Source organism: Calidris pugnax, unplaced genomic scaffold (genome assembly GCF_001431845.1).
Source record: "Calidris pugnax isolate Ruff unplaced genomic scaffold, ASM143184v1 scaffold629, whole genome shotgun sequence".
In the NCBI taxonomy this organism is placed as follows: Eukaryota; Metazoa; Chordata; class Aves; order Charadriiformes; family Scolopacidae; genus Calidris; species Calidris pugnax.
This window is the reverse complement of record NW_015093093.1, coordinates 350,750-372,789: the sequence shown is the minus strand read 5'-3', so window position 1 is coordinate 372,789 and position 22,040 is coordinate 350,750. Positions and strand designations below refer to the sequence as shown.

Sequence of the window (22,040 nt, the reverse complement as noted above, 5' to 3'; positions counted from 1 at the left end):
GGGCACCGTGCCCACCACGGGCAACCCCCGCCAGAAGGAGACTGCTCACCCATTGCCAGACCTGGCCCAGAGACACACACTGCACACAGAGCACGTCTCTGCCAGTGTCACCAAAGGATGGTCTCTTTCCACCACCATGACATGGTTTACAGTGCAAATTCCCCAACGGATTCCCCCACACCGCATACCTCACTTTGGACCAAACCAGTTTGGTTTCCTGCATGACCATTTCACTGAATTTCACTGAATTTCACTGAATTTTAGAGTGGGAAGGGACCATAGAGATCATCTAGTCCAAATCCCCTGCTGAAGCAGGATTGCCTAGAGCTTGTCAGAGCATGTTACTCAGGATTTAGCCAACCAAAGTAACTGCTTTTGCCCCTCCACACATCTTGGACAATCAACGGGCCTCTCAATTCAGGGGGTTGTTGAGGGCTTGATAAACAGTTCAGGGGTAACTACCAGCTCAGCTCCCTGCCCTTCCCCAATTTATTGGCTTGACACTGCTCTAATGCCCCCAATGTCTACCAGCCTGAAAAGGGAAAGGGTTTTCATTTCAAGGCAAAATTCCTCAAACTTAATTGTTATGTGAGGCTTTGTATTCCTTGAATCATCTCTGTTGCCCTTCACTGGACTCTCTCCAGCAGTTCCCTGTCCCTCTTGAACTGGGGAGCCCAGAACTGGACACAGTACACCAGTTGTGGCCTCCCCAGTGCAGAGCAGAGGGGGGGAATGACTTCCCCATTATTCTTGTTATTTACACATGAAAATCATTTTTTTGAAAGTAAATTATTCCAAATGTGCAATCCAGCCCCGCTGGCAATAGTGCAGGTTCTACCAGCAGAGGGAAGATGCAACAAAATCTCTTCTGTTGTTTTGTTTTTTTTTTTTTCCCCCTGAGATTCAAAACCTGACATTTCTAAACCCACCAGTCCCTTTGCGTCATCTCGGAGAGGCAGTAAACAAGTTTGATTGAAACTCCATTGAAAACAATACATCCTGATTCAAGGAAAAAGATTTTATTTTCGAGCTAACAAGTTGATAATAAATAAAGGAATATAATAATGTAATAGCAGATGTTCTCATGCACTTAACACATACAATAACGCTGGCTTACACTGCTGTTTGGACAAATTGAGAAGAGGTATTTGGCAATATGATAAGTTTAGATAGTTTATAGAACAAGAAATTCCGCTGTTTTTACATTTCCTTTATACAAATTCAAATAAATATTAATAAATCTATTTTTCCTCAGATTTTCTGTTCACTTTTAACATGCCCGATACCTAAGCCATAGTAATATACAACTGCCAAGAAAGAGTATTTATGGATTATACTTATTCCTAAAAATGTATCATATTTATGTCATATTGTGCAAGCTCTTTAGGTAAAATTACATTTTAGGAAAAATTGCAAAAAATTTAAACTCATTAAAACATATCCAGTGCAAAGGCCAGTCTAGTCCACACATTATGGTACTGTAATGTAAGCCAAGGTAATTTAAATAATAAAACATGCCTATATGATTCAGAGGAAGCAGAGTATGTTTTATGATTTGAAGATCTGACGTCTAATATGCAGATTCTGCAATATCAGGCACATTTCAAATCTTCACGAGATGGCAAAAATAACGTTAAGACTTTTTAAGTAGGCTCTTTTTTTTTTTTTTTAATATTATTTTAGGATAACTCACATTAACAGTACTACAGTGGCCAAAAAAAGACAAACTATTATAATAGAAATCAATCTGATTAAAAAAATTAAATATTCCAATTAACACTGAAAAAGTGTTTGTAATCATTATTTACAGTTCATCAATGATACCAGTGTATGACCTCACACAGCCACAGGACACCCTTTCCTTCCCAAGCCGGTGCCGACCCCCGTGTCCCCTCAGGGGTTCCCCGGTCGATGCCGTCGATGCCGGGGGCTCAGTTTAAAGAGGGAGATCGATCCGTGCTCCAGAGTAACTCTATGTAGGGCCATTTGGTTTGCAAGCAGCGTTTGACTGGGGTGTCATCAGTCTGTAGCATCGGCTCTTCAAACCCCATGACGACGGCCGTGCCTTCCACGTACATGACCTGACAACAGACGAGCCGTTACATCACCCTACTTGTTCAAAAACTCTACCATGAGATGGTAAGGACATGAGGTGTAACATCAGCAAGTTTGCAGATGACACCAAGTTAAGCAGGAGTGTTGACTCCCAGGAGGAGAGGGAAGCTTTGCAAGAGGATCTAGATAGATTGGATCACTGGGCCAATGCCAATGGGATGAGTTTCAACAAGGGCAAGTGCCAGGTCCTGCACTTGGGCCACACCAACCCCCTGCAGCACCACAGGCTGGGGGAAGTGTGGCTGGAGCTGCCTGGAGGAAAGAGACCTGGGGGTTCTAGTTGACAAAGGGCTGAATATGAGCCGGCGTGTGCCCAGGGGGGCAAGAAAGCCAATGGCATCCTGGCTTGTATCAAAAATAGTGTGACCAGCAGAAGTAGGGAGGTGATTGTGCCCCTGTACTCAGCACTGGGGAGGCCACACCTCGAGTGTTGTGTCCAGTTTTGGGCACCTCAATACAAGAGAGATCTGGAGGTGCTGGAGCGAGTGCAGAGGAGGGCAACGAAACTAGTGAAGGGCCTAGAAGACAAATCATATGAAGAGCGGCTGAAGGAGCTGGGGCTGTTTAGTGTGAGGAAGAGGAGGCTGAGGGGAGACCTCATCACTCTCTACAACTACTTGAAAGGACACTGTAGAGAGGTTGGTGCTGGTCTCTTCTCACAGGTAATTAACAATAGAACGAGAGGGAACGGCTTCAAGCTCCAACAGGGGAGGTTTAGATTGAACATTAGGAAGGAATTTTTCACCGAAAGAGTGGTCGGGCATTGGAACAGGCTGCCCAGGGAGGGGGTGGAGTCACCATCCCTGGCTGTGTTTAAGGGCCGTTTAGATGCAGTGCTGAGGGACATGGTGTAGGGGAGGACTTTGTAGAGTAGGGGAGATGGTTGGACTTGATGATCCCAAGGGTCTCTTCCAACCTCAATGATTCTATGATTCTATGATTCTATGATTATTTTCACCACGTTAGGTGAGGATTTGTTAGGATAGGTTTTTATTTACTACAAAAGTCAAATCCATCAAGTTATATAGTTTTTTTTTTAATGAAATGAAGTATAAAAATCAAAAAAACACTAATCTCAGACTCAAGTGCTTGAAAATCCCAACTGGGCCATATTCATGTGACTGGTTACTTCAATAGACACTAAAGACCAAACCTGGGGGAAAAAACCAGTCTGGGAAATGCAATGCACCAATTCTGTGAGCACAGATCTCAGACAACGGATCTCCCACTGCTGCAGGTGCAAAGTTTGATATTCTCATTTCAGAAGGACTGTTCTCCTTAGACTTCACTTCCTGGAATTAACTTTCCATAGAATGGAACTCCTGTTGCAAATCAGCTCTATTCATAAAACAGCATTTAAAATTCTGTAAGTAGAATCCTCTCAAAACAAACATTTGTTTCAATTTTCTCGATTATGTATATGTGTTCCATAGTAAAGATAAATGTATCTTTGAATGCTTTTGCCTCCATTTTGGGGTATGAAACTGCTGGAGATTCCACAGGGGTGATTTTAAGGACCTCCAAAGTTCTGAAGACTGAATCTATACATTTTCTCAAAGAGTCTTCTTACTTGAAGTAATTTTTGTTCCCTAAGTCTGTGAACCCCTTACATTTTTTTACCCTAAATGCTATTTCAGGACCTTACTTATAAGCAGTCACGGTGTGTCACATATCCCCCTCCTTCCAAGAAAGCTGAAAGTGAAACAGGCCATTTTTGTCCCTAAGTAGCTGCAAAAAAAACCCTGATTTTTGAGGCAAGTCTGGGATACTAAAATATTTCCAAAAAATTCCAAACATCTCAATTTAGATGTAGGGCTACTTCTAGAACTTGTAGTTTGTGTTACACCTCCATTCTCCTTTACGTTTCAGACCCCACTTCTCATGGATAAGCGTGAGCAACGCAGAGCTTCAGCGGTGTGGTCCAGCCAACCAACACACTGCACCAGCTGGCAGGTACCAGGAGCACAGAGCAGTTCCCAACGCCAAATATATCATTTTGGAAGAGAATTATTTAAATAATAGTTTTGTAAAAAGTCTGTTTCAAGTTCATAGAATCATAGAATCATTGAGGTTGGAAGAGACCCTTGGGATCATCGAGTCCAACCATCTCCCCTACTCTACAAAGTCCTCCCCTACACCATGTCCCTCAGCACTGCATCTAAACGGCCCTTAAACACAGCCAGGGATGGGGACTCCACCCCCTCCCTGGGCAGCCTGTTCCAATGCCCGACCACTCTTTGGGTGAAAAATTCCTTCCTAATGTTCAATCTAAACCTCCCCTGTTGGAGCTTGAAGCCGTTCCCTCTCGTTCTGTCACTAATTACCTGTGAGAAGAGACCAGCACCAACCTCTCTACAGTGTCCTTTCAAGTAGTTGTAGAGAGTGATGAGGTCTCCCCTCAGCCTCCTCTTCCTCATACTAAACAGCCCCAGCTCCCTCAGCCGCTCCTCATATGATTTGTTTTCCAGCCCCCTCACCAGCTTCGTTGCCTCCTCTGCACTCGCTCCAGCACCTCCAGATCTCTCTTGGATTGAGGTGCCCAAAACTGGACACAACACTCGAGGTGTGGCCTCCCCAGTGCCGAGTCCAGGGGCACAATCACCTCCCTACTTCTGCTGGTCACACTATTTTTGATACAAGCCAGGATGCCATTGGCTTTCTTGCCCCCCTGGGCACACGCCGGCTCATATTCAGCCGTTTGTCAACTAGAACCCCCAGGTCTCTTTCCTCCAGGCAGCTCCAGCCACACTTCCCCCAGCCTGTGGTGCTGCAGGGGGTTGGTGTGGCCCAAGTGCAGGACCTGGCACTTGCCCTTGTTGAAACTCATGCCGTTGATCTTGGCCCAGTGATCCAATCTATCTAGATCCTCTTGCAAAGCTTCCCTATCCTCCTGGGAGTCAACACTCCTGCTTAACTTGGTATCATCTGTGAACTTGCTGATGATACACCCTATGACCTTATCGAGATCATCAATAAAGACGTTAAATAGAAATGGTCCCAGCACTGAGCCCTGAGGCACACCACTAGTGACCGGCTGCCAGCTGGATTTGAATCCATTGAGCACCAAGTTCAAGCATTTTGCCCGTAACTATAGTCAGTTTTGTACACTAATTGTGACTGGGGCTAGATTTCTGTTTCTTCAATCTTACCTTTTCGTTGTAGTTCGATTGCTTCAGGCCATTGTAATGGTAAACGGTGAATGACTCCGACACCCGGGAATCCTGGGGGAAAGAAGACAGTTAATTTCACGTGACATATCCATCATCCCTGGCTGTCTCTTCTCTTTACGACTAGACAGATGCATTTCAACAGGAAGACTCAAGGAAATTGTAAAAAAAAAAAAATTTTTTTATAGGTGACATTGTCTTGAAGACTTTGTTCATTTACCCTTTCTTGTAAGAAATAAAAAAAAAAAAAGATGGCAGTAAGTTCATGGGTAACAACCCCAAGAGTGAGTCATTACTTTCTGTGTTCATCTGGACACTTTAAACTACAACTTCAGCACTGACCGTGTTGAAACTGTCCTAATTTTTGAAGTCAGACACCTTACGCAGTAGCCACATTTGCATGAATTTATGGCTGTTTGGATGCTACAAAGTTAAATATCTACTAATGACCAGATCCAATCTCCAACTCTATTTGAAGGCCAAAAAGTAAATTTATGCTCAACCCTACCTAACCGTAAAGGAATCGTGGAGACACCTGTTCAGCTGAGGCCCAGCAGCAGATGCTGCCGTCGTCAACCTCCCCGTGCCAGGTGGGGCGAGGCTTTAGTCCTAAAAGGACTGAAAAGCTTTGCATTTCACTGAGGCAGGAAACACAACCCACGTGTAATATCATCTCTTTTGTGCCTGCCAGACCGGGCTCCAAACAAAAGCTTCTCCCGTTTTTAAGTACGTGGAGGTGAAGGCTGGAAGAAGCAGCCATCTGCTCGGGTTACAGCACATCCACCAGATTATGAAAAGCCCTCATTCATCCTTCTCCTCTGAAGGGATTCAAACCCCTTATCTCTGGTGGGTCTCTCACAGCCACCCGGCACCCCCGGGAGAGGGAGGGTGGGGAACGGGAAGGGAAATGGTAATGACTTTCACGAGTTGCTTTGCAGAGATGAATAAAAAATGATCCTGCACCTGGGGAAGAAGAATGTCAGGCATCAATACAGGTTAGGCATGGACCTGCTGGAGACAAGCTCTGAAGAAAAGGATCTGGGGGTCCTGGTGGACAACAAAATGACAATGAGCAAACAGTGTGCCCTTGTGGCCAAGAGGCCAACGGAATCCTGGGCTGCGTAGGGAAGAGTGTGGCCAGCAGGTCAAGGGAGGTCATTCTCCCCCTCTGCTCTGCACTGGGGAGGCCACAACTGGAATCCTGCGTCCAGTGCTGGGCTCCCCAGTTCAAGAGGGACAGGGAACTGCTGGAGAGAGTCCAGCGTAGGGCAACAGAGATGATGGAGGGATTGGAGCATCTCCCTGATGAGGAAAGGCTGAGAGAGCTGGGGCTCTTTAGCCTGGAGAAGAGAAGGCTGAGGGGAGACCTTATTAATGCTGACAAGTATCTCAAGGGAGGGTTGAAGGAGGAGGGAGCCAGACTCTTTTCAGTGGTTCCCAGTGAGAGGACAAGGGGCAACGGGCACAAGTTGGAACATAAAGGGTTCCACTTGAATATGAGGAAGAACTTCTTCACGGTGAGGGTGGCAGAGCCCTGGAACAGGCTGCCCAGGGAGGGTGTGGAGTCCCCTTCTTTGGAGATTTTCAAGACCCGCCTGGATGCTCCTGAGTAACATGCTCTAGCTCTGGGCAATCCTGCTTCAGCAGGGGAGTTGGACTAGATGATCTCTATGGTCCCTTCCAACTCTAAAAATTCAATGAAATTTAGTGAACACCAAGCTTTGCCGGGAAGGAGAGGGCAGTTATTCTTCTCCCTGAGGAAGAAGGCTCACCCTGAAGGAAAAGAGCTGCTGCTTTCCAGTTCTTGTCCCATGGATGTTAAAAATTTTCTGCCTTAATTGTTTCCCCAAAAAAGGGTTCCCGAGGAGTTCAGGAATCCTCGTCTCCAGGTGACTTCCCTGAGCACCAAAGAGTCAGGCTCTCTCTCAGGCTGAGTGATCTTTGAGTATTTTTCTTCTGAGCCAAGCTTTGAAAAGGAAGGCTGAGATCCCTTCCTGCTTTTGGGATGGAGTAAGAATGGGGTTTTGAATATTCTTAGCAAAGGAGGAATCAAATCTGGATCTCCTGAGCACTAGCTACATGTTCAAATATTGTCTAAAGGGGAACATCAACAATTCCAGCCATCACTGGCATCTGCTCTTGCCTCACAGTATTTTAAAGAAATACGTTTATCTTCCTTTCTGCAGAATTTCCCTTTCAGAAAGGATTGTGAAGGAGCCTCAGTGTGAGTAAGGCTCCGGCTGAGTGACCCACAGACGGGACGACCGACCCGTGCACTCAGCAATCCCTCAGTGGGTGATGCTGGCAGGTTCCAGCCCAAAACCTTCCCATCGTTTGGCCCGTTCCCCCGAGGCAGTAACACTTCCCATGGTTTGTGCCGGAGCCAGGGAAGGTCCCACAAAATGGAGGCAGGGAATGAGGTGGGGCGGGGGGACAGCACCTGACAGACAGGCCCTGCCGCGGGGGCTCCAGCTTCACAGCAGGGAAATGGCTCCTCCACCAACTCTCTCGAGGTGACTAAGGTGGGGATGGCCCCACCATTCGACTGTGCTCCTTTCTCCAGCTGCCCTTCTCCTGGAGCTGGAGCGAGTGCAGAGGAGGGCAACAAAACTAGTGAAGGGCCTAGAAGACAAATCATACGAAGAGCGGCTGAAGGAGCTGGGACTGTTTAGTATGAGGAAGAGGAGGCTGAGGGGAGACCTCATCACTCTCTACAACTACTTGAAAGGACACTGTAGAGAGGTTGGTGCTGGTCTCTTCTCACAGGTAATTAACAATAGAACGAGAGGGAACGGCTTCAAGCTCCAACAGGGGAGGTTTAGATTGAACATTAGGAAGGAATTTTTCACCCAAAGAGTGGTCGGGCATTGGAACAGGCTGCCCAGGGAGGGGGGGGAGTCCCCATCCCTGGCTGTGTTTAAGGGCCGTTTAGATGCAGTGCTGAGGGACATGGTGTAGGGGAGGACTTTGTAGAGTAGGGGAGATGGTTGGACTCGATGATCCCAAGGGTCTCTTCCAACCTCAACAATTCTATGATTCTTTGATTCCTTCTTCAGGCAGTGAGGCCATTTGGCAACGGGCAACACAATGATTCTATGATTCTATGATTCCTTCTTCAGGCAGTGAGGCCCTTTGGCAACGGGCAACATGGGCAGTGGCCCCAGGCGGTGGCTGTTTTCTCCTGGAGCTGCCTGTGGTCTGCAGAGCTGGGCAGTGTAGGCACAGCCCATTCTGGAGGATGTTCTTGGGCTTTCTGAACTTCATTCTGAGCAGCTGGGGCCTAAAATTAAGCAGCGGACTCTTCCAGATTTGCAATTGTAATATGATTGTTAAGAAATAAGAATCAGCTATATTCAATTGTAAAGATATTTCCACTTCTGGATATACAGACTGAAAGGAAGAAGAAACAGCTGGCATATACACAACACAGATGTAATTCTGTAAATCTGGAGAAAACGAACACTGGAGCTCTTTCCTCTGGATGATGAATCATCTCGTAGTGATGCATCCAGGCCCCACCATCTTTGGCAGTACAGCTCTCCAGCTCTCGTGGTTTCTGAATGCCCACCCTGTAGCACAGTGCAGACGCTACCCCCGAACAGCACTGCACAGCCCTGGGCAAAGAGTCTTGCTGAAGACATTTTAAAAATATTAGTTTCACATTTCCTTGGTTGTAAAAATTAAGCCACATAGTTTTAATGACACGTTAAGCCACAAAAGTCTCCAGGGAAGCACTCCTCAGCCCTTCTCTTGCCTCCCCAGACAATCTTTCTGTCACTGGGGAAACCCTCTCTCTTCTGCCAATAGAAGCATTGGCAGGGCCATGGAACAAGCCTCCATAAACCTGCAGAGAGAGCTCTCACCCAGCTCCCTCTTCTGCTTTACCACGTTATCTGTAGAAAGAGGTTCCTGGTGGCAGGAGGGAGACACCACGAGGGCAGGAAAACATGACCCAGGGCAAGGGGAGAAGAGGACAGTTGGTGCTTGGCTCACGCACGCTCCTCAGTGGTGATGCCATCTTAAACGAGTACATGGAACCCATGGAGACTTTGAAAATAATTTTCCATGACCCTGGCAGATACTGACTTCCCCATCAGGACCTGGACAGGCCTGAAAGGTGGGCTCCTGCAAATCACATGAAGTTCAACCAAGCCAAGTGCAGGGTCCTGCCCCTGGGACACAGCAATCTCAGGCACAAATACAGGTTGGGCAGAGAATGGCTGGAGAGCAGCCCTGAGGAGAAGGAGATGGGGGTGTTGGTGGACAAGAAGCTCAACATGAGCCAGCAATGTGCACTGGCAGCCCAGAAAGCCAACCCCATCCTGGGCTGCATCAAGAGAAGTGTGGCCAGCAGGGCAAGGGAGGTGATTCTGCCCCTCTGCTCTGCTCTGGTGAGACCTCACCTGGAGCTCTGTGTCTCCAGCTCTGGATCCTCAGCACAGGAAGGACATGGACCTGTTGGAACGGGTCCAGCAGAGGGCCACAAACATGATCAGAGGGATGGAGCACCTCTGCTGTGAGGACAGACTGAGAGAGCTGGGGTTCTTCAGCCTGGAGAAGAGAAGGCTCCGGGGAGACCTTAGAGCAGCCTTCCAATATCTGAAGGGAGCTACAGGAGAGCTGGGGAGGGACTCTGTCAGGGAGTGTATCAATAGGACAAGAGGGAATGGTTTTAAACTGAAAGAGGAGAGATTTAGAATAGATATTAAGAAAAAATTCTTCACTGTGAGGGTTGTGGGACAGGTTGCCCAGAGAAGCTGTGGCTGCCCCATCCCTGGAGGGGTTCAAGGCCAGGCTGGATGGGGCTTGGAGCAACCTGGTCTGGTGGGAGGTGTCCCTGCCCAGGGCAGGGGGGTTGGAACTCCATGATTTTAAGGTCCCTTCCAACCCAAACCGTTCTATGATTCTGTGATGTGCTAAACATAACTGTATCATGACTTTTTGTTAAACTGCCAAAAATCTTACATTCTGAGAGATATACACAAAAGTAGTTTCAAATCTGTTTGTAACCTTTTTCCATTTGCTAGCGATTGCAGCAGACCTCTGTAATATTGATACAAACACTATGGTCCTTTGATGTCAGAAAAACTAACTCAGATGAACTTTTTGAGTAGGGAACCAGTTCAATTTCATATACAAAGTGATTATGTATTACCTGGAGTTAATTTTAGAATTTGTCACTATAATGGAGTTTCCTTCCAGTTTGAAGCTGACCAAGTCATGGACACCTTATGCAAAAGGGAAGCCTACAGTTTGTTGTGTAAAACAAGAAGTTTATGTGCTGCCCAGCTGTGTCAACTGAATGCAATACTTATTATCATTAAAAATAGCTCTGTGATACTGATGCTTAATCACTCGGTGTTTAATGAATCTCAAAGACAAGCAGAATAGACAAGGCTCTGCAGCAACAAAGCTCTAGTGATTACCTGCTCGGGGAAAAATTCTTGCAGAAAGGGACCCAGTAATATGATGCCCAGTCCTTCTGGGTCTAATTTGGTCTTCATGAGGTTTACGCTGTGACAAGAGCATTGAGCATAAAAGTATGAGTAAGACATTTTTATTCTTGCATGACTAAGTTCTGCTGTGCTACCACCACTACTGGCTGCCAAGTATAGCAATGCTATTCTATTTTTAATCCTAAGTGACAACCGCACCAGAATGGCATGCAAGTTACCAAAACACGGTTATTTTTAAATAAAAGTAATCTGTTATTTTAAATTAAATAAATGGTAATTCTGAAGGACCACCATATTTGGTAAAATAATTTGAAACCCATAGAATCTAAACCCATGTTTACAGCCCAAAAGGCGTGTTGCTGTCTTGTAAGCGTTCTTGAACATAAACCAGTCATCTTTTAAACACAGCCCTGTAAGTGCCAAACAACCTGTTTTCAAATGGAGATTTGAAAAGCCTCCAAGATTTTCTAAGTACACTGAAAAAAAAAATGAAGTTTAACAGACACATTTATATCACGTCCTTGATATCAAAGAAGCCAAAACCAATAAATAATGAAAATATTAATGGTACTAATCTGAGAGCCTTACTGCATGAATGTGGTATAACTTCAAGCCAGTACGAATGAATGTAAATTATAACTTTCTATTTCTATTTAAGCAATCTATTTCTACAGGCATCACATTGCTTAAACATTTATTTGCCTCTACCTATCCTCCCGCCTAAGGTACAAGTTGGACCGTGCACAAGAATGTCCTCTTTGGGTCAAACCAACAAAGCCTCTTGCCCAGTATCCTGACACTGGTCAGTACTGGATGCTTATGACAGAGTACAACAGGGCAAACAGACGGTCATCTCCTCAGTTTACCCTCCCCCTTTCCAGCAGTCTGCTGCTCAAAGACATCATCCATCAGAGGCAGTAGCTAAAACACAATGATATTTTTCTCCTTTCCATAGAATCATAGAATCATTGAGGTTGGAAGAGACCCTTGGGATCATCGAGTCCAACCATCTCCCCTACTCTACAAAGTCCTCCCCTACACCATGTCCCTCAGCACTGCATCTAAACGGCCCTTAAACACAGCCAGGGATGGGGACTCCACCCCCTCCCTGGGCAGCCTGTTCCAATGCCCCACCACTCTTTCGGTGAAAAATTCCTTCCTAATGTTCAATCTAAACCTACCCTGCATGTGCCTGATTGGCTTTGAACCCATGTGCACTTGTGGCACTTCATAAACTCCACTCACAAAATGAAAACTAAACTATGGATCCGAGAAATAAGTATCTCCTGTTTTGAACATGCCACCTGTAAAAATGGTGATGGACGTAACTCTCTTTTCTGGGCGAAGCATTTAGTGGCAAAACAGTAAGCGTCGACCCTGAAGGTTAATTGCTGCCACTGAGTATTATTCCTGTCTGTCCACAAAAAACCTAAAATAAAGGACCTTTCTCATTTGATAGTTTTAACATTAATCCTAGGAATTGAAGTGCCATTCCTGGAAACAAATGTCAATTCTGAACACAACAAGGTACTGAGTATGGGTGGAAACAAAAGTGTAACTGAAGTAGCTTCACCTTCCAACTCTGCAGATAGATCTAGTGCTAATCCTTGGTTGGTTGACTCTTCTGTCCCACAGTTTCACCCTCACTAACACCCAGACACACAGTCACACCTAGCTCCTCCCTACAGAGTCAATGCAGTCACTTTGAGGGCTTTTTTTTTGGCTTCTGGTTATCACTACCAAGTTAGAGACATTTTAATTTGAATTCCTCCCATTTAATTTAAAGCTGACTTCAACACTTCAAAGTAACATTCTGTGCCCAGAATACGAGCTAGAAAAAAACAGAAAAAAATCCTAAATTATAATTTATATATGGTTAACTGAACCACCTGTAGTAATTAAGTATAATATCATTATACTTACTATTCAGGATCTGAAACAAGGTCGAGAGCCTTCATTACATCTTCTAGGAGAGTGTCAGGTATAAAACCATTATCTGAAGAAGTCACAAAGCTTCTCATTAGGAAAAGAAACAAAATGTTTTCCAAGAGTACAAATTTTATTCAAAAATACAAATACTGCATATCTTTATCTCTAAGATTTGCAAACAAATGGTGAGGTTCTGGAAGAAACATGGTTTCAAACACTTGTCTCCCACTTTAAAAAAAAAAAGAGGAGTGCAATACAGAAATTACAGGTTTATCATTCATACCCATAGAAGCTTAATACTTGCTAAGAATTCCATCTCTTTATAGAAATCTCTATTTGATACCATAGGATAACAACTGTAGATTTTTTTGCCTTGCTGAAATAGTACCTGTATGTTAGACATCCTCTGTTTTCCAAAACATAAGAAAATTTCAGTGCATGCCACATACATGCAAGAGCAAACTTTCACAAAGAATGCAATCATAGCTGATCAGTTCTTTTATAAAAATGGAATATAAGATAAATCAAATTATATTTAAGCTTTATGTTAATTGCAAACATTACATGGTTAAAAAAGCTTATTCTCTAAGAACTCTACCTCCTATTGCACAATGCAGTACTCAACTTCCCTTACTACAGAATTCTTAGAAAATTTCTTCATGTCATTTGTAGATTGACTACTGTATTGAAAATAAGAATTCTTAAGTACTAAGGATTTCATTCATCTCTTAATCAGCTCAGATGTAAACAGCATATTACCCTGGCATGGAAGGGACAATGGATTTGAAAGTGTAGTATTGGGAACAAATTTTAGAAAATAATGATCCTGTTTTTGAAGAGGCACCCTACACAATGCAATATTCATTACTATTAGGAATTTGTCTCCACTGAGTAAGTACATGCCGATTATAAGATCTTATTTCAGCAAGAGTTACAGCCCTTACCCTCAGGGTCGTAGGTCTGGAAAACCCTTCTAGCTTGTTCTGAAGGTGCTTCAGGAGCAACAAGGGCCATATCCTTAGGGAAAAAAAAAAAAGAGAAAAATTTAATAATATTCTTAATTTAGATAAAGATTAATAAGGAAATACTTAGCCATACTACACAGGTTTGGACACTAAATTTATAAAAATTTCAATACAACAGAAGAAAAATTACATCATTTAGCAATATTGCTGATAGCAATGTAAAATTATCAAGAAATGTGTTGCAGATTATTCCATAAACTTCTGACAAATTTCTAGACAAAGTCTTATCATGCAGATATTGTGGCACAAAACCTACTTGGAGACTACATGTATTATGTGGAGATTTAGATTTATAGTATCATTCTTTGTATCTGAAAACACATGCACATATACCAGTGAAATTTAGTGAGTGTACTATGCATGGATTGTGACAGTTAAAGTTATTTAGACAAAAAGCTGTAAGATAATGTTTAAAGTCCATTTCACAGAATGAGAACCCAGATTTGTTAGCTGTGTGAAAAGGTACGATTTCAGTAGTAGCTATTGTAATACTTTTATCTGTGCCTTTTAAAATCTCAAATACAATCCTGCTTTCTAAGACATATGCAGAGGTACATGTCTATCTTTTATTGCAAAACCAGCTGAAAGCATCTCTCTCTGACTTTATGCCAAAAAAATTGTTATTAAAAAGTAACATTTTAAGTTATTCATGAGAAATGAAAGGTGGCACAACAGGTAAGAAATGCACCTATTCAAGACATCCTTTAGTTTGAAAAGATACGAAGACTTGACATGCAAATAGAACACAGGACTCCAAAATAGAGCTCCAAAAACTGCTCGCCAGCAGTACTTAAATCCTACATCTCCTCTTGCAAATTTACCATCACCTATGTTGGTTTACACACAGAAAGGGAAATGAAAAACTGGCTCAGAGGGGAACGCTGCATTTGGCAATGTCCCCTCTAAAGTTTTTTCTTTCTGGCGAAGTGAAAAAGTGATGTTTCCTGCTGTGCTATGAACAGTGAAGGCAAAAGACAGACTCTGACTACCATTAAACCCTGGGAAACTTGCTTTTGTTCATATTGTATTAAGAACATTGATTTGTTACAAATCAAAAAGTTACCTCCAACCGTTTTATAAAGTATACATAATCTTTTGTTCTTTTTATTTCTTTTCTATTTATTTCCAGCTCAGCTCAACTTTGCTTTCTGAAGATGATTCAGGTTTTCTTGAAAGAGACAACCATGATTACACCTGTATGAACAGTGAACTTGGGTCTAAACCCTGCAAGTCTGTAGTACTTCATTGGAAGGAAGGCACGGAAAAGAAATCAGAAAATTTAGAATTAGAAGATACAAAATGACCCACTATTCTTCTAACAGATTAAGAGAAGTGCTTCAGGGAAAGAACAGAAGCAAATCATACATTTGACCAGAATTTCACTCTTATCGAGCTTCTCCTAATTGCTGACTCTAAATCAGTCAAGAATTTTAAGTATACACCTAATGGCACCCAGCATATACTTCAAAACCTTCCTGGATGAGAGCCAGCTGCCTAGGACACACCAACAGGGACAACACGGAACACAAGAGACACTTAAAAATAACAAGCAACACTTTTACTTTGAACAGATGAATGACACAGCTAGTACTGGCATAAGATGCATACAATGAGGGCGACAAAGCTCCCCTCGCTTCCCCGTACAGGAAATTGGGTATTATATGAGACAAAAAGTTAGGAGAAACTGCCCTGTCTTCCAGGGCTCTGGGTCACCGATTATGTACGTTCACTCCTAAGGGCCGCTCCATGGCCACCCGAGCACAACGCAAACATCTACACTACTGAGCGACGCGGTGTGCGGGGGGAACCACAGAACTGTTGGAGTTGGAAGGGACCTCCTAGAGATCATCCAGCCCAACTCCCCTGCCAAAGCAGGGCTGCCCAGAGCACATCACTCAGGAGCATCCAGGCGGGGCTTGAAGATCTCCAGAGAAGGGGACTCCACACCCTCCCTGGGCAGCCTGTCCCAGGGCTCTGCCACCCTCACCCCAAACAAGTTCTTCCTCACATTGGAGTGGAACTTCCCATGGTCCAGCTTGTGCCCGTTGCCCCTCGTCCTGTCACTGGGAACCACTGAAAAGAGTCTGCCTCCATCTTCCTTCAACCCACCCTTTAGATCCTTGTCAGCATTAATAAAGTCTCCCCTCAGCCTTCTCTTCTCCAGGCTAAAGAGCCCCAGCTCCCTCAGCCTTTCCTCATCAGGGAGATGCTCCAATCCCTCCATCATCTCTGTTGCCCTACGCTGGACTCTCTCCAGCAGTTCCCTGTCTCTCTTGAACTGGGGAGCCCAGCACTGGACGCAGGATTCCAGTTGTGGCCTCCCCAGTGCAGAGCAGAGGGGGAGAATGACCTCCCTTGACCTGCTGGCCACACTCTTCCCTACGCAGCCCAGGATCCCACTGGCCCTCTTGGCCACAAGGGCACATTGCTGGCTCATGGAGAGTTTACTGTCCACCAGGACCCCCAGATCCTTCTCCTCAGAAGTGCTTTCCAGCAGATCCGCCCCTAACCTATATTGGTGCCTGGGGTTCTTCCTCCCCAGGTGCAGGACCCTACACTTGGCCTTGTTGAACCTCATTAGGTTCTTCTCTGCCCAGCTCTCCAGCTGGATGGCAGCACAGCCCTCCGGAGTGTCAGCCAGTCCTCCCAGTTTGGTATCATCAGCAAACTTGCTGAGGGTACACTCTGTCCCCTCATCCAGGTCATCGATGAATATGCTGAAGGATCAGGTTTGCTGTGATCTGTGAATGGGTATCCCCAGGTCACTCCTAGAAGCACACCACGCAGAAGCAGAGCCAGCTGCTGTGAGGCCTTGTGTCCATGCTGCAGGGAGCCACTCCGAAAGGCTTCCCAGCCTCCAGCCTCAAGCATTGGCTCCACCGGGAGAGAAACAGCTTTCAACACAACCGTAGGACACTTAATCACACACTGCAGGGTGCCAAGTCTAGACACAATGCAGATTTGCACCAAAAAGTGTGGCGGTGTGCTCTCCCCCTCCCTCTCGGCTCCTGCCCGGCCTTGGCCACCACGGCCATCACAACAGCAACTGTGAGAACTTGCACCCGGTCTTTGGGGATGGCTGGCAGCAGAGTCAAAATACTGTCTGGAGTGGGGACCTAGAAATTTTGTTGCCATGAAAATAAGACTATAGGTCAATTATCTTACTGTATAAATAGTGGACAGCCCCAGAGCCCCTGGAGCTCTCCTGTTGCGCAGCAGGCTGCACGCCAGGATCTCCCCTTTGGTGAGGATGCTCACTGAAGGTTCTACTCCTCGAGGCTGAGGGATTCCTTGCCACAACAGACTCTCGGTAAGTGACTCATAGCATGCTAAACTTTGAAATTTTATCTACGTAATGTAAAGGATTGATTGTGCATATATAATCCTTTAGACATAAACCGTTGACCAAGTCTGGGACTTAGATCCAGCCGCACCCAGACTCCTCTCTGAGAAGGAGTTTAGAAAGCAAGGGGGTCCTTTCTGAACCTCGTGGCTCAACGGGAGGGTCTCCCTGACAGCTTGTCTGACCCTGTCCTCCGTGCAGTAAATAATAGAGTGTACCCTGACATCGAATCTTGTAAACACTATCGCATTTACCACTGCTTTTATCACACTACTGGTTTTGTTAAATCACTGTTTCACCTTAATAAATATTTCTCTGCTTCATTCTAACTAGTGAAGTTAATCACTCCGTCCGCGACAAAAAGCAGCTCTCCAACACGCTAAATCCTTAATACAGATGGATCTGGTGAATCGTGTCTCCTACAATTCTCCGAGTTCCCGAGACGTGACACATTTATCAGGATGAAATGACTTCTGGCTCCAGTGCCACCTCTCCCCGGGAGCGGACTGTGGAGCCCGTGGTTAGGGGAGAAGCAGCCCTGCCTGGGGATAAACTACAGCTCTAACCCAGTGCTCCGAGTGCCAAAGGGTACAGGAGAAACTCATCTGGGAGAAGTCCCTTTGACTAAAAGTCTCTCTTAGTGAGAATAACTTGTAAAACGCTCGCTTTAATATACTGGAAATATAAACCCTAGATTTTTATGATAATTTGTAATTTTAAAGATCCATAAATATGACTAATTTGGAACACACACCCTATTTAATGAAAAATATTCCAGTGATTTTATAAATAAATGATAAACTAGAACACTTACAGAAAACCAATACTTTACAGTGTAACTTCAAGTTTATGCATGTTCTAAACTTTTTTTCAACTCCTTTGTAGATAAAGAGACCATAGTGCTTTAATAACATCTACAGATCAACACAAAGAGTTCAGTGACGCCAAACGACACGTGAGGTTGTGCAGTTGTTGAGTAAATACTCTGTTATAACGGGTCATGCTTATACGATTAATATAAGGTACAGTACACTACAAAATTTGGTAATATGTGACCAATGCTAAAATAATTTGGAATACTCCAGAATTGAAAAAGTTTCATTTTGGGGGGTCAGTATATATTAAGTACGAGTAGATTTCCCTATTGGTGAATCACAGGATGCTATTGCAATTAGTTCTCAGTTTAAAATAGATGATATCATAGTAACAACTAAACAGCCAGTGATTAGAAATCAGGATTTAACTCCAAAGAGGTGATAGTTTTATGGTAGGTTCTTATTAACGAATTAGCAGCTCATGGAGGTAGGAGAACTCTTCATATTTCCATGGTATGGAAGGATATAACCAAAGTAACTTCCAACTGTGCAGACATATTATTTCAAATGCAAACTACACAGTTCTACTCTGGTTTACAAGTATGCAGTTCTTGCCATAAAATCTAAATGTAATCCAAGAATAAAGACTATCATTTGCATTGTCCTCCTCGCCCCCCTCCCTCCCCAAATTCTCTTGTTAATGTAGTACTTTCCATAGCTTCATGTGATGCAAAATAGATTTTTTAAAATAAGTCTCCCGCAACTACCAACAATTTTTTTTTAAAGTCTCACTGCAAATAGTGTGTATTTGTCATAATTTTAGTTTTCCAGGTCCTTAGTAATTTCAGTGGATGTATACATGGGAGAAACTTAGAGAATAAGTCACAGAATGCAGTACTGGATACTGAAAATTCTCCATGTCTTTCAACTGAACTTTAAAATATGGTAAAGCCTTCCAATTATTACATATTAATGCTTTTATTAATGCTTCTTATTCATTAAATGTGATTTACTGATACTCTAAGCAAGTCAGTTTAGGAGGAAGCTTAGAAAAGTTACCTGCCTTGGAGAGATGACCAAAAAAGCCCACCTCCTCATCTTCAAAATAATTCTTACCTTTCACTGAGACTGTTGTCCTATAAATAGTTAAAAATGCAAGGTTTTAATCCTATACATACAAACCCCATGCATCCTCTAACTTAGCATGTTTCCAGCATCCAGAAACTTTAAATGTTCAACTATTTGTACCCACATATTTGTATCTAGGAAAAAAAAAAGTAACATACCTCCTTTAGGCAGCAAAGCTGAAAATGTGACAAACATCTAACAAAAACATACTTCAGCTGCCCAAGCTGATATTTCATCACATTTGCCAAAATATATCCCCCACCCCAGCCCCATGAATTGCATTTTCATGTATCCTATGCCTCGAAGGTTCCATATAAGGGAATCCCAATGGTTAATTATAATTATTATTTCCAAAACTAAGTACAACATGTCCCAAAAATCATGTTTCACTCGTTTCCTCTTGTGATACACAAACGAGTCATTTTGTATTAATTTGAAAAGTTATCCTCATCAGTAGTACCAGTTATTTTAAGATCCCATGTTTACCCTCAGACGCAGAAAATGATCTTCTTAAGTTTTCATGAAAACATTCCAGAGGCTTTCATTCTACAAACCAAAAGCAGAACATAATGGCTAAGCTACACTGGCATCCTGGCTTTGACATTTTACAAAGGTCCTGCCCCCAAAGACCTGTTGCCCTCGAAAATAAAATCTGTGTGCGTACGGGCTGCTGTACAGTCCTACCCTGCCACTGCTGAGTGATACACGGAAGAGTTACACATTGTAGTACCATCTTTCTTCTTAAAAACAATGTAGAAACTCTGATAATTTATCAACCATAGAACGTGCTGTAATTTAATTAGTCCTGCAAGAATGAAGAATATTTAATCCAGTCCTGGTGGACAGTAAAATGACAATGAGTAAACAGTGTGCTCTTGCGGCCAGGAAGGCCAATGGTATCTTGGGTTGTATAGGGAAGAGTGTAGCCAGCAGGTCAAGGGAAGTCATTTTCCCCCTCTGCTCTGCACTGGGGAGGCCACAACTGGAGTACTGTGTCCAGTTCTGGGCTCCCCAGTTCAAGAGGGACAGGGAACTACTAGAAAGAGTCCAGCGAAGGGCAACAAAGATGATTCAAGGATTGGAGCATCTCCCTGATGAGGAGAGACTGAGAGAGCTGGGACTCTTTAGTCTGGAGAAGAGAAGGCTGAGGGGAGACCTTATCAATGCTGACAAGTATCTCAAGGGAGGGTTGAAGGAGGAGGGAGCCAGACTCTTTTCAGTGGTTCCCACTGAGAGGACGAGGGGCAACGGGCACAAGTTGGAACATAAGAGGTTCCACTCAAATATGAGGAAAAACTTCTTCACGGTGAGGGTGACAGAGCCCTGGAACAGGCTGCCCAGGGAGGGTGTGGAGTCCCCTTCCTTGGAGATTTTCAAGCCCCACCTGGATGCTCCTGAGTAACATGGTCTAGCTCTAGGCAATCCTGCTTCAGCAGGGGAGTTGGACTAGATGATCTCTATGGTCCCTTCCAACTCTAGAAATTCAGTGAAATTCAGTCTTGTATTACAGAGAAAACGACGTGTCTTTTTCAATGCTATAATCAGTGGCTTTCAAGCCAGCAACTTTTCCAAAAGAGCTTCCTAAGAAAACAAGGTTGATGGGATCTCTGAAACCAATCCCCATCTCTCGAGCTCACTTCTTGAATCCCTTGCCCAGTTTCAGTGATGTTTGACAGAGGGAACAGAGTCTCATGAGGGGCTGTTGAAACTGGAAGCCAGATGGAGAAGAAATGTAGGTGTTTGTGTGCCCGCCGAGAGGGAAGGCAGAACCCTGCTGCCCATCACTGTGTTCAGCAACAGGTAGACAACCATTCAAACACCAGAGTGGACTGGATGCCTGGAATGGGCCCACCATCGCAGGAGACAAGTTGTGGGTGAATATTGCAAGGTATTTGCGTGCGCAGGAGAGGAAGAGGCAGAGGTATGACACAGAGATGGAAAGAGTAAAACAACATTTAAGAAAGGGTCTAGGATAGAAGCTGCTGGAAGACAGACTTCAGATGGTCTGCTCTTACAAAGCTTGGAAGCGCTTCCATATCTAGGTTTCCAATTACCATGACTTTAAACAGTTGTACTGTTTCACTAACCGCCCTGGGAAACTACCTTAGATTTCTTCAAAGAACATTGCTTTATTAAGGTTCACATCAACCTCAGGGGCTTCAGAGAGAGCAAAAAAATTGGTGAAGGTACAGACAGTTCTGACAGATGCTGTGGACAGAGGTAGCAAGAAGCGACCAGACGAGAAATCCAAAATTCATTTGGTGAAAGCATAGGTCCAGTAAAGAGTAATGGTCTGATGCAGTATAGACTTTTGCTTCTCTCTTTACTCAACTGAAGTGGATATTAAAAAATAATTGCAATTGATGTGGAAGGAACAGATTGCCAGGCAAACGAAGATGAAATTTTGATCCACCTGGGAGGGTGGAAAGGAGTCTATTACACATTCCTATCATTTATGCTGGAGAACAACAGGAGTCCTCAATCCCATGACAGCCACCCACCATCCAGAGTGGTGGAGATTGCTGAGTTTGGAGGTACCAGATTGTGTAACCACTGTTCCTGGTCCAGACGTAATGGTGGGGACTCTCACCAACTTACTGAGGTTCTGGTAACAAAACTGGCCCAATTATGTCAAAACCCCTTGAGTCCTGTTCTGTTTTACTCTGAGTGGGACTCAAGGGACAAGTTAAACTGGTTGAAATAAAACATCTGTCTCTTCAACCATGCATGCCATCAGAAATGTAACGAAGAAAGAAGTTGGAGTTTTTAACAGTATGGGAAGTAAAAAGATAAAACTCAGATCAATCCTAATATGGGGAGACTACCCAAGCAACACCTGAGGCATGATGTAGAGGCAAGAATATCATTCACATTATCTCACTGGGGAGTTTGTTCAAAAAGGAATTTGATTTTAAATGTAAGGTCTTTTTGGAGACTATCTTCTAAAAGAAAAGACACTTCATACCATCCTACTGATGTACTGTGGAACTGTAGCATTCTCATTTGGATGCAGAGGTCTTTCACACATGTCCAGAATGCATTTCAAACTGGATAGAGCTCTA

The 22,040-nt window shown here is 44.0% G+C and overlaps 1 protein-coding gene across 2 annotated transcripts in view; it reads right to left on the bottom strand.

Annotated features, from left to right (window-relative positions):
- Positions 1-999: 999 nt before the first annotated feature.
- FAM188A (family with sequence similarity 188 member A) overlaps positions 1,000-22,040 on the bottom strand; it is a 61,476-nt gene continuing 40,435 nt past the window's right edge. For both annotated transcript variants that reach the window (XM_014962817.1, XM_014962819.1), the window contains 5 exons: positions 13,612-13,684; positions 12,662-12,734; positions 10,709-10,796; positions 5,265-5,336; positions 1,000-2,081 (listed from right to left, as the gene is read on the bottom strand). In XM_014962817.1, coding sequence (XP_014818303.1) covers positions 1,932-2,081; positions 5,265-5,336; positions 10,709-10,796; positions 12,662-12,734; positions 13,612-13,684 — 456 coding nt within the window. In that variant the 3' untranslated portion in view covers positions 1,000-1,931. The remainder of the gene's footprint in view (positions 2,082-5,264; positions 5,337-10,708; positions 10,797-12,661; positions 12,735-13,611; positions 13,685-22,040) is intronic.